At 44.4% G+C, this 12,379-nt stretch overlaps 2 protein-coding genes across 2 annotated transcripts in view; one reads left to right on the top strand and one right to left on the bottom strand.

Annotated features, from left to right (window-relative positions):
- Positions 1–1,310, top strand: part of HIP1R (huntingtin interacting protein 1 related) — a 71,622-nt gene extending 70,312 nt beyond the window's left edge. The window contains exon 32 of the mRNA XM_054996341.1: positions 288–1,310. Coding sequence (XP_054852316.1) covers positions 288–335 — 48 coding nt within the window. The 3' untranslated portion in view covers positions 336–1,310. The remainder of the gene's footprint in view (positions 1–287) is intronic.
- A 657-nt stretch (positions 1,311–1,967) lies between these two features.
- VPS37B (VPS37B subunit of ESCRT-I) overlaps positions 1,968–12,379 on the bottom strand; it is a 28,948-nt gene continuing 18,536 nt past the window's right edge. Inside the window, exons 3-4 of the mRNA XM_054996071.1 lie at positions 10,457–10,539; positions 1,968–8,591 (exon numbers count right to left, since the gene is read on the bottom strand). Of these exons, the coding sequence (XP_054852046.1) occupies positions 8,097–8,591; positions 10,457–10,539 (578 nt within the window). The 3' untranslated portion in view covers positions 1,968–8,096. The remainder of the gene's footprint in view (positions 8,592–10,456; positions 10,540–12,379) is intronic.

The following is a 12,379-nucleotide window of genomic DNA, read 5'->3' as shown; positions in this document are numbered from 1 at the left end:
AACAAAGCAAGCAATTGAGGCAGGCACCGGCTGTTAAATAAAATAGTTTCATTGGGGGCAGGGGGATGTGACTGAATCAGTCTTGAAAGGTGCCTGGAGTTGACAGCAAGGGAAGTAGCATGTAGCCGGACAGCCCCTGCCTGTTGAGTGGGGTCGACACAGTGGGAGGAGGGACAGCAGACCTCGTCCCCCCCCCCCCCAGATCTCAGTTTGTGTGAAGAGTTTGGAGGCCCAACTAACTATCAGTCCCTCCCACTCATGTTTTACCACTTTCCCCTCTTTTCTAGCTGGATCAGGAAGACGGTGTGTACCAGGCACAGCTAGTCAACTTCTAAGGGTGGCAGCAGCAGCAGGCGCCAAACAACAGACTGTCGTAGGATTCATCTTTTACTCAACTTGATACTTCCGGCTGGCCTGGGGGATTCAGGCACTGTGTGGTCCAGTGTACAGTTCGGGATACCTTAATTTATGGATTCCTGGTGGAGGGCAAAGACTTCTCAGGCACCAATTTGCCTCTGGAAGGGGGAGTGCACTCAGGAAAGCACCCCCCCCCCAAATGGTGCAGACATTCCAAAGCCATTACATGTCTGTGTTTTAAACAGATACTGACTGGATTAACCCTCAAGCTGCCTTCGGTCTGGCATTGCCTTTATGCTGAAACTTCTGTCCTCGGAGTGAAACAAGAAGACATCCCTGACTGCATGCAGCGGACTAATCTCCAGTACGAGACTCTCTTTCTTACAGTGGTGTTGGGCTTCTGGTAGCTGAGGGTGTCCCAAGTGGAAACAGGAGGTGGGGACCTTGCCTTCGTCGTATCAGTTCTCTTATTTATAAGCAATAGGAAAACTTTGGAGTAAATGTTGGTGCATCTATTACTGTAGTACAGAGAGATCTTTTTAAAGAAATGTGAATTGTTTTTTTTTTAGTAGGCAGTTTTTTGGTGGTGTTTGTGCTGCAAGCTAAAAGAATTTTCAAAAGAGATGTTCTTTCCAATTGTCAGTTTTTTATGTTTTAAAGAATTTTGAGTTTATAACAGAGAAGGAAAGAAGCAGGGTAAGAAGGCTGCACTGCAATCAGGGGTTCATGATCTCCAGAGAAAGCGACGCTGTTTTAAATGTTTTCAACCTGAATTTAGGGTATGAAACCTGGCTGGTCAGAGATGTTATACATATATTTGTAGCAATATGTATTAGTGGGGAGGGTGGGAAGAGAACTTGCAACTTATAGGACAGGGAAATAGTTCTGATTCTTGGGGAAAGTTTCTCTTCCTAAGTTGTAATAGACCCAATGTAGCTTATTAAAATGAATTAGTTACCTCAAACTTGTCTTCCACAGATCCATTTCGTTCATTGACATTGAATCATCTAAGGCACAGGCTTTTTGAAGTCTGTTTCCCGGCTGGGTGAAACTCTAGTCTAGGGCCAAGACAGAAATATAACTTGTGGGCCTCTTCTCTCTTAACCAACCAGCTGGGTTCTGCATGAGTTATATTTTTGGCAGGCTGATCAAGGGCCCTTGCTGCCTAGAAGGAGCACAGGGACCCTGCCTTGCAGGAACAAAACTGCTGTTCCAGAATACAAAACCAGATACCCAGCTCTGGTTCTCCGTTGTACCTAAAACATAGAAGAGATAACACAACACAGCAGGCTGGGGGGGAGGGGGGTTGTTAAGGAAATATAAAACATCCCTTTTAATCTGTGACCTTTGGAACAGCACAGTGTTTGTTCTTCATTATTGTTTTTAAGTGTCAAGTAATTTGGGGGTACTGAAGCTGCAATATTTGGGGAGATGCAAACTGAGCAAGATGCCCAGCAGCCCTGCCCACCACACTCAAGTAGTTTTCTTTCATCTGAAAAAAATCACACCAGTCTCTTGCAGAAGCACAGATATTTCTTTCCTGTTCAAAGTTAGAAAGTATATAGCCACACACAGCCTCCATGCACAAAAAAATCTCAGCGGCAGCCCAGTGTACAAAATCTAGGATTTTATTGAACAATCACTGCAAATCTTAAAACAGCCAGTTCTACAAGAAAAGTGAGCAGCCTTTGGCTGAATATTTAACCACATTCCTGTTAGTTATACAGCACAATGAAAAAAAGTCTTCCATTACACATGAGTAAGAGCCCTGCACCCACCAATGGCATTCTGCTGCCGGCCTTCTTAAAGAAGCTTCTCTGTGTTCAGGCGCTGTGGTGGGGCTCTGCTTAGGAAAAGCACAATATGAACACGTGTGGCACAGCCAATGAACCAGCCCAGTGAGGCAGCAGAATAGGGTTAATGTCCTAAAATACCACCCTCTACCCAGGATTATCGCACTGGTTACCAAGATCGTGCTCCATGCACCTCTGCCCCTGCCCACCGCTCGAAATTTGACCTTAAGTACAGCCAGCCTCATTTAAAGCTGTCTGTGCTTAAGCAAATGGACACGCTCCCTTTTCTTATAATCCCAACTCACAAAAGAGTTGGTGTGAGAAGCATTCCTGTACTTCTGCCACTAGCACTGGATGATGAAGCTAAGCCGGCAACATTCACTTTTTGCACAATATATACAAATCAAGACATGGGGTAAGGGTAATGTCAAACTAGCATATTGTGCAATCCTATTTTGTCACACCGACAATTAAGACAGTTGTATTTTTAAAAAGTGGCTATTTTTCCCCTCAGAAAACCCTGTTAAGGGTCCATGGCTTCCTTAGAATTTTTTTAAAGGACTCATTTTCACCAACACTAACTGCACATTACAGGTATACTGAACACATACAGGCTCGCAATGTTTCATAAAAAGGTCAGCAAAAGAAGAAGCACCACGCGAACTGGACACTAAACTCATCGGTCTATACTCTAACACCAGTTTAACTTCTGAGCTCTATGATCGTTTTGTCTTTTTTCCCCTCAAAAGCTTGAATTTCTTTTATGTAGTCTTTGCAGTTTATAAGTGCTCAAAGCCATTATGTATTTTTTAAAACTGCATCTTGGCACAAGCTTGCAACCATACTGCTCCTGGTTCTAGCTTGCTCAGCAATTCTGATTTTCGAGTGATAATCTTTAGGGCAAGAAGGGCTGCTGCTTCTTTCGCTCCTCCCTGCATGTGCCTCCCCTCTGTGCTAGCTGTTGCTGTCCCAATCTTATGTGCCATTTTCCCTTATTGTAAAACATAACTTACTGCAGCAGACTAAGGAAAGAGGACAAACCAGATCAGGACTCCTTTTATCTTTTTTCTTCTTTAGCTGTGTAAAGAGAAAAGGGCAACCAGGCGTGGTCTGGTGCTACCCCACACAGGCTGTGTTGTGTTTTCAAAACGTTTGTTACCTTGCAGTTTGGAGTTCAGCTTTCCGCCTGCAGTTACTCATCTACACTGGGCTAGCTTGCTCTCTGCTTGTACCTAAAAGTGTACTGTTTAAATGGGTGTGTGTGTGTGTGTTCTGAAAATAAAGATCTGAAGAGGCAGCTCAAGATTTCCTCATCCCAAATATATGTGCATTTTAAACGCTTCTTTAAAGCCTAGCCTTAAAGATATTCTCTTCTACAAGCAGTTTAACTGCAGTGACATGTTAAGTCCCATCCACCAGGCCCAGACAGGGCAGAGATAAGCGGGAGGAGCCCCATGCAACAGGCTTGGAACGGGGCGACTCAGGCTCACCACGCCACAAGCCATTTGCTAACTGTGGTTCCAATTCCTCACTGCTTGGCGGCAAATAAACAGCAGTCACTGCCCCAGGGTTTGTGTCCAAATGCTCCAAAATAGAGAGCAGCTTTCAGAACAGGAAATGATAGCTCTGAATAACCACTGAGTTACAATACACAGCTACCCCTTCTCAACAAGTCTCATGTAATCCTAAGGCACACATCTGCCGCCACCCCCCCCCCATTAATGCATTGCTTCTGGATAGAAAAATTGCTGTTTGTAATGTGGCTCTCTTCTACACGATGTATCCCTGAATGGTTCAGCAATTGCAAAAGTTTTGTTATTTTAAAAAGTATTTAAAAAATAGTAAAAATATTTTTGGATTGATTACTTCCTGATAGAAACAGTTGGACAGTATCAGCCTCCCAAAGTTTCCAGACAGTATAGAAATATGCTGTGCAAAATTCACAGGTGAGCCCTTCTGATTCCATCTGTATGCCTGAAATGCTATTTTAGAACCGAGGGTATGGACTGGTGGCTGGCACATGAAAATGTCCCTGGACAGGCAACATCTACCTGACGAACTTGGGGTGTTTAAAACTTGCACCTCAAAGAATCCTGGGAATCTGTAAGTTGCTCCCCTCACCCCATCAGTTTCTCTGGACTACAATTCTCAGCATTCTTTAGAGAAGCCCTGAGAAAATCCAGTCCCTTCATATTTGGTTGCACATGCTGTACTGCATCCGGCTTAGGTGGCCAGTCTTTCTACTTCCATTTTAACGCCTGACCCAGAAGTTCTTTTGAGATGGGGAACTACTTGAAAGGAAAAGAAAAATGACAGCGGAGATGACTAGGAGATTTGAAAGGTATTTTCAAGAAGGGCAGGAAGACATCATTGATACCCCTGTTTAGGATTCTGAACAACTGATAAAATTATAGCACCACACAGGGCTAGAAACGGAAAGGACAGTAAAAGATAGGTATGTTAGTGCCATTTTTTGAAAAGGAGATGGGCGGACTTCTTGTCACGCTGAATGAGTAACATACATAACTAGCTCATGTTGGATGAGCCACAATCACAACTGGCTCACCTTTTACTGAGCGTCCAAAACAATTTTTAACAACACTTTTAACAAATAACACCAGAAGCAGCCTTAGCCATAAGACAGCTTTTTCAAGCAATCTTCTCATCCCTAAATGCATTTGAAACCTTTGCAAAAGTCCACCGTAACTGGCCGTAAGACCCATTAAGGCTGCTGCTGCTAGCTTTGCCTCTAGCCAAGTCATGCACCTTATTCATTCAGCCAAACATGTTTCTGAAGGCGGGAGTGACTCAGAGGGATCATCCGCATATCTTTGACGAGTCATGCAAGAATCATCCATTTGAAAGAGCAATTATAAACAGATCTCAGTTCTTTGTAGAAACCAAATCCTTGCAAAGTCACTTCACTCAAGCCATGACCTCTGAGTACAATTAGCAGCACAGAAAATCATAAGGACAAAATAACTCAGTTCTCCATGCCAGAATCAAACTGTAATGGATGCACAATGGTGAGCAAATAAAGGAACATCTTTGTTTGAGAAAGAAAGGACAGAAGAAATCACGTCCCATTATGAAGTACTGAAATAATGCAGGTTTCATCGGTCCGTGAGTCTCGAAGGGCCAGCTTTCCCCGCTCCTAGCTAGGCTTCCTTAAGAGGGAGGATTCATTTCACACACAGGGATCCAACAAGCCACGAGAGCTCCTGGTTTTGGCAAGCTCAGCTTCAGAGTCCCATCTCCAGATCGGAGGATATCCCGTTCCAAAGGATTTGCCTCCGAGAAATGGCAGCTAAATGACGCGCCAAGTCCGATTTGTGAATAGTTTTAAATTTTCCTCCAACACAAAAGATTATGGCTTCAAGAAAAAGGGGCCCTCAGGCCGAAGAGGTCTGTATTTTTCACCCCTGCAATTTCAAGAAGGGAGTAGAGGTTGCAAGTGCCATACAGATGGCATTGGGCTGCAATGAAAGGATGAAAGCTTAGCTTCTGTGTCACAAAAATCGTGCCAGCAACAGGTTAGGAGAAGTAGGGTGGCGGAGAGGAAAAAAGCAGAGTGTCTGAAAGCTAGCAGCTATGGGTGGTTATTATAACAAATTAAAGAATGCACTGTGTTAAAAACAGGTTCATTTGAAATTTCGACACTAACGCAATAAGGCAGACTGATAATTTATGCACTGATCCGACAGCTTCACACGCTCACACTTGCACTCCATGAGCTTTGGAAACCACAGCCCTTGTTAACACGTTTCTCCAGAGCCTGGCTGCCCATTTCTCACTCCTGCCTCCTGAAAGGAGAGAGGCTGCATGGCTTTAAAGGAAGTAATCTGGTCATATCGACAAAGGTTTATCTCCACCGTTTCCTTACACCCAAATGCGACTGGGATTAGCCTCCACCGCCATGTTTTTAAAGAGATGACACTTTAATAGAACAAGGCTGCCTCGAGGAGGTATTCCTGCCACAATTTGGGACACTGTGCCACACGAAAGCACCTTCCCATACAACGCTTTTAATGCTTGTACCAACAAATGGCCTTCCACAGCAATGTGCCGTTAACGAGGCCTGGCTGAAATTTTATTTCTTTCCCACTTCCACAAACTCACAAGCTTTCTCGCACCGGCGTCACACCCAATTGTTGCATCTTGCACCTCTGCTTTAAAAGCCTTCGTAGAATTAACGGTCACGCTTCTAAAGACTCATTTTCCTAGCCAGTCTACTTGGAGGAAAAAGGAGGACGAGCTGGGGGATCACTTTCATTCACATTCCTCAGGTGTGTGTAGAAGGCAAGAACTCTGCAGACTTGTGGCTGAACACTGATTTCTGAAATGCCTATGAAGCCTCACTTCAGGGGTTCTCTATTGTGTTGGCACTTCTCATTAACCTGGCAATTTTATGCAGAAGGTGGCAAAAATTTGCATCAAGCAAAAATTTGCATCCAGCAACTGGCCTGGATGGTCTGTTCTAAGGACCTGCAGGATCAGCATTTAAACAGTCGTATCCTTCGAAAACCCTTCTGAATGCCCAACAACCTGAACACACAAATAAAAACATGGCATGAAATGGCAGTGTGGATCCTCTAAAATAACTTTACCAAATCCTCTGAAGAAACTCCTGTGCAATTTTTTTTTTAAGCTTGCATAGTATGTAGCAATGGTACAAATCACAAAACTGTTCAGGACTAGACTTAAAAGTTATTTTTTAAAATCCTAGCTGACAGAATTTATACAGAGAAGAGAAAAAACTGGAAAGATCTTTAAAAGGTTGCAATATTAGAAAACTAACCAATTTTGGAAGAATGGAGAGGCTTGAAAAGGAGCTCTTTCCTGGCACATCGAGGAGTCAGATTGGAAGTAAACACACACAGATTTGTACTCCTGAAGATTGGGGACTGCCCGTGTCTAAGGTCAGGAGATGACAGGAATACAGAAGTTGGGAATGATAACTGGCCAATCTCAAAGGATTTCTCAAGAATAAATGAGAGAAGCTAAGAAATTATGGGCTAGGATTTTTTTTTAAAGTCTCTTGCTTTCAGGCTGTAGTGGGGGAATCTGAGACAGAAAACTGAGGCAGATCCTATGCCACTACATCACAAACAAGAGAATAATGGGGGCTGATAAAGACGGGTGGGCAGGAGTCAGGAGGAGGAGATTGCAGGAAGTTCTCAAAATGGCACAAAGAATGTCCTTTAGCCACTCTTCAAAAACATTAAAAATACTTTCCATTCACTGTAATCCTGAGACTTTCTGGAGGTTGGTTAGTTTAAGAGGAAAGTTGATTTTTCACCATTTGAAACAAGCAGTCCAGGGACCCACTGCCACAGGCACCACCTCCCTGAAACCAAAGGTATTACATTAGCATTGGCAGTGATGTCCCTCGCCCACAATCGGGTACTTATGCCACAGTTATCTCACTGAACTTGAATCTACACAATCATTTTCAGAGCATGTATCACAAGCACCAGGAGGCCTGGGCTGCCGGCCAGTTTCAAAGAAAGGTTTTCTACTGAAGTTTTATAGTCAGAATACATCTGCAATGGCTGGTGTTTGCATATCAGAACGGAGGTTTTTTGAGGAATTAGTGTCTTGCAATTCACTGTGTTCCAAGTAGTAAAGGAAACAAGATCTCATGGGGAAAGGCAGGCATTCCAGATCACCTGAAAGAATCTAAAGACCCCATTTACAATGGAAACATTTCACCAGAGAGAAAATTCAGCTGCCCATTGCCAACCACCTTCCATACAAGATGCTAATTCTTTACAAGAAGGAAAATATGGTCATATTGTTCAAACATGTTGATGCATCATTGGTGGCGAACCGAAACTTGGTAATCATGTGCGAAGAACTGGAGGTTCGCCATATCTTCAGCTGAGTCTCAGAGTTAAAGAATAAGAAGAAAAGCACCAATACACAAGTCCGGGGTTGATGGCATGTTCACTGTAAGATGAAGCCAGGGTTTGGTGGGAGGCGAGGTGCTGGTCTTTGAGGCAGTGCTGGCGGGAACTGTGATGCCAACTGAGGTGGATATCTTGGTGGTGGCATTTGATTTGTAGGAGGAACTCCTGTTCGCGGAGGAAGTGGAGGGTATGGAACACTTGGATAGGGCAGGGCTGGTCCAGCATGGATTGCAGCTGTAAACGGAGTAGGAAAGCGTCCCACAGGGACCACCGATGCTGGAGGAGGTGGCGGCGGGTTCCGGCGAGGCATAACCAAAGGAGGGGCATTTACCTCCACAGTCTGAAGCACTGAAGGGGTTTCTGTGGCTCTTGGCTGAGGTGTCACCTGGGGGATTCTCTGTCCCTTCAGCACCATCTCTTGAAGTTTTTCAATTTTTACACGCCGCAGATGAGCCAGTTTTCTTTGGCTCTGGTATTCATCAATGAAGGCATCCAACGGCACTTCTCCATCCAGAAACTTCTCAGCCATGTTCTGTCACAAACATCAAAAGAATGATTAGGAAGTGCTGCCCTCTGCAAGTCCTAACCAAATTCTAAAATTCCTTGCTGGTAACAGAGGCAGACAACGCACTGAGCTGCCTTGAGCCTGTGGGTGGGTGGCTCGGCTTGCAGCAGCACAATGCTCCCATCGCCAAGGGCATGGCGGGTCTTATTTGGGAAGCCAAGATTGGTCTGTCTAGTACATTTTTATCCCTTTCCTTCCTCGAAGGAACACAGGATGAGATATGTGGTTCTCCCTTCCCTATTCTGCCCTCAAAACAACCCTATGAGGTAGTCTGGGCTATGGGAGAGTGATGGGCCGAAGGTCACCCATCAAGGTATCCGGACCTGAATCTCCTAGTCTGGCACTCTTATGCACGATACTACACTGGGTCTAGACCTCCCACAGCATCCCCTACTCCAGCACCTCTCTAAGGTCTCAGGCAGAGGTCTCGCTCTTGCGCTTTCTGAGCTTGATTACCAGAGATCCTGTAACTGTCTGTATCAGAGGCACAAGTCCAAACGTGTTGCTTGCAAAGCATGCTGCTCTAATGCTAACATACAGAAGTCACCACCATGCCGGTATTTATACCACACGGTAAAATCAGGAACTGCTTCCTCGTGTACCTTGCTAGCATTGGTGTTTCTTACTCTGTTGGACAGGAATGTGCCGTGACATAATTTTCCACATAGTCAGCCAAGCTGTTCATAGAGCTGCCCAGCCACAGGCTAGGCTAACCAGGGAAATATTTAATAGGGAATTCCTCGGGCAACTTCCAAAAATTGCAAAGCAGGAAGTTGAAGCCTTTTTGGCTCTTCAACTTGGCAAGGAGCTTCAGCACACTACTTTAATGCATCAAGGGAAGTCAAATAGGCACCCCAGCATAGGTCAGGATACCTGGCTGTACCCTAGCACTGCTCAGTTAATAGCAGCAAGCTTGCAATTACCCTACATAACTTAGTCTCGTGGCAGTATGAGGGCTCAGACAACCTTTTTCCCCCCGTTTCTTCTCTCTTTTTACTTTCTCTTGGAGATTTTTCCTTCTGCAATTTTTGATTTCTCCTGTGTGTGTGTGTATGTGTGTTTTAAGATCTAGGTCTTTTCAAGTTCTGGGATAGCTCTAGGACTGAAGATGACACACAAAAAGAGAACCTCTGCTGCTCCTCTATTCCCACTACCACCAAAAGGAAGCCTCCATTAAATACTTTCTGATTTAAGCCTTTAGCAAACACCATACAACTTTCTCAGGTTCTTAGGATGTTGGGTATCGAGCATATGAACATCCCTGGACACAAGTAGGTAATGCTCCTATAAGTAACCCAGGATGTGAAAGGCAGGAAAGGGCCTAAAAGCAGGATGTTGTCATTTGTAGAGGGCGTGGCATCTTAAGAAACAAAAGACTCTGGCTGCGGTTGAGTCCGGTGCAGGGGAGAGTTTTTAGGGCTTTATTAGTAATAATTTCACACTGCTGTTTTCACAAGTTTATTGTATTGTTTTACTTTGTTAACCCAGGTGTGGAGAGGGCAGCATCTACATTTCCTACATTAAACAAATAAGCAGCCAACCATGTTCTCTCAGTCAAGCGACAGGTCTGAATCCTGGTTTCAGCAGGGCTCACGGAGCTCTCGTACTGTGGAGACTGATACTCCTCCCCACCCACTCCCAGATGAGCCATTGCTCAAACCCTCCTGTGACCGGAGGCGTGTGCAGGCAAGTAGGGGATGCATCTGCGGGTTGGTGAAATGTTTTGTTCTTACCTACAAATCCTCTTTTTACCAAAAGCACTGCCGACTGTGACAACAGCTCAGAGGAAGCTCAATGTTAGTAATTCTAATTCTGCAAGTTTGTTTACTTACCTCAGTGTCTTCTTCTATCTTAGCTCCTTCTGTCTGAAGAAGAGCTAGCAGGGTCTCCAAGGAAGCATTACTAGATTGTCTATCTGTAAAATGGGGAAAAGCAGCTAGAACCGTGAAATAAGAACACAGGTGGGAGGTGCAATGCATCCCCCAGGGCTGAATCGGGACACAGGATTTTTCTCTCATTACAGACACTAATTTTATGCACGTCACACCTATGTTCTACCAACCTAATTAGAACACCTTATTATAGCTAGCTTCCTGACAATCTAATTTGCAATATCCGTCCCATCCTCTCCCTGGATTTTAAAGACTCCTACCTTTTCCCACCCCATGTGTCTGACGAAGGGAGCTTTACTCTTGAAAGCTCACTCTGGAAATCTAGTTGGTCTCTAAGATGCTACTGGACCCGATTCTTGCTCTTCTACTACAGACCAACACAGCTACCCACCTGAAGCTAAAACTTCAATTATTCACTTAAATGGAAGATTTAACCTCTAGCAAGAGGAGTCATGAAAAATTAAAAAATATTCGGCATAATTAGATAAGCCGGTATTAGCTTCAATTAAATAAAAATTCCAAATTGCCATCTTTGTGCTCAGAAGACATCCCTGCAGGGACTATGGGCCTGGCTTCCCTCTCCGTCACTGACCCTGTCCCATGCAACTTTCGCTGCCCCAATTCAACTATCACAAAAACAGCACCTCCCTACAAGCTACCTACTTGCTTCTCTTTCCTTGTTTTCTTCTGCCCAAGTGAAGCCCTATCCTAGTGGATTCATTTTGTTGGCTTTCTGAAGTAAAAAACTAAGCAGTAAATAGCAAGAAGGTGAGTCTACAATTAGCGGACACTTCTATCCTATACACGCTGAACTGGAATGACCCTTTGATTCAACCACACTTGGGTCTCCAGCTTAAACGAAACATTTTATGCCCCCATTTCAGTACTCTGCTAGCAAGTTAGTGCTCTGCAGTGACCAAGAAAGTGGCTCCAGTTTAAGTACTGCCCTTGCCATAAGCTTGCTAGGTGGCCTTAGGCAAGCCGATAAACACTAAGCCCCAGCTCTCATCTGAAATATGGGTATAACAATTCAAACCTGTCTTGGGGACAAATTTGGTTTTTAAAAACAAGTTCAGTCTGGGTTCCCCTCAGTCATACAGCAGCTGTGGGGAATGGCTATTAAAAAATAAAGCAGAACCTGTCTGGGCTCAGAATGCCCTTGTGGGGGGTGGAGGGAAGGGCTTTTGTGTTCCCCCAAGCTATTTTCCCCCATGAAAACAGCACCGGAGGGAGTTATTTCCCTATTTTTACTGCTCCACATGTCTTTGCAAATTTGTGCGTATATACCCCATGACGTTGTTTATTGAAATGTCCTTGACGTTGACTGTACTAATCTCACATTACATAATTCACCCTGAATCTTAGTGAGAAAAGTAGACTATAAATGACATAAACAAACAAAAATAGACAATGGGGCAGCAAAAACATGGAAATAACCCAAACACACACTATTTCCACATGGGAAAATGGCTGGGGTGGGGGGAGACAGGCGCTGTTCCTTCCCCCACAGCAGTATTCCAAGTCCATCTGAGTTCTCCTATATTTTATAAAAGCCACTGCCCACAGCTGCTGTTCTGTAACCATGGGTAGCCCAAATGGGTCCCCAATGAGTTGGGAGCTCGGACCCAACTCATTAAAAACCTGAACGTGTCATTTGGCCCTTACACAGCAGTTGTAAGAAGTACTGACATGAAGCACTTGGAACATTCCAAAGCTCTATATAAATGCCATATCTGACTACTGCACCATTCAGTTCATGAAGGCTCAGAAAACTGGACAATGAAATTCCGCTCTTCCAACTTCATGAAAAAGTCTGGCAATCTCCAGGGATAAAGATGGACAGTGTATGGGACAGGCACATCT

Source organism: Eublepharis macularius, chromosome 13 (assembly GCF_028583425.1).
Source record: "Eublepharis macularius isolate TG4126 chromosome 13, MPM_Emac_v1.0, whole genome shotgun sequence".
Taxonomy (NCBI): domain Eukaryota; kingdom Metazoa; phylum Chordata; class Lepidosauria; order Squamata; family Eublepharidae; genus Eublepharis; species Eublepharis macularius.
Note: the sequence above shows the minus strand (reverse complement) of the source record. Positions and strands in the feature narration are given on the sequence as shown.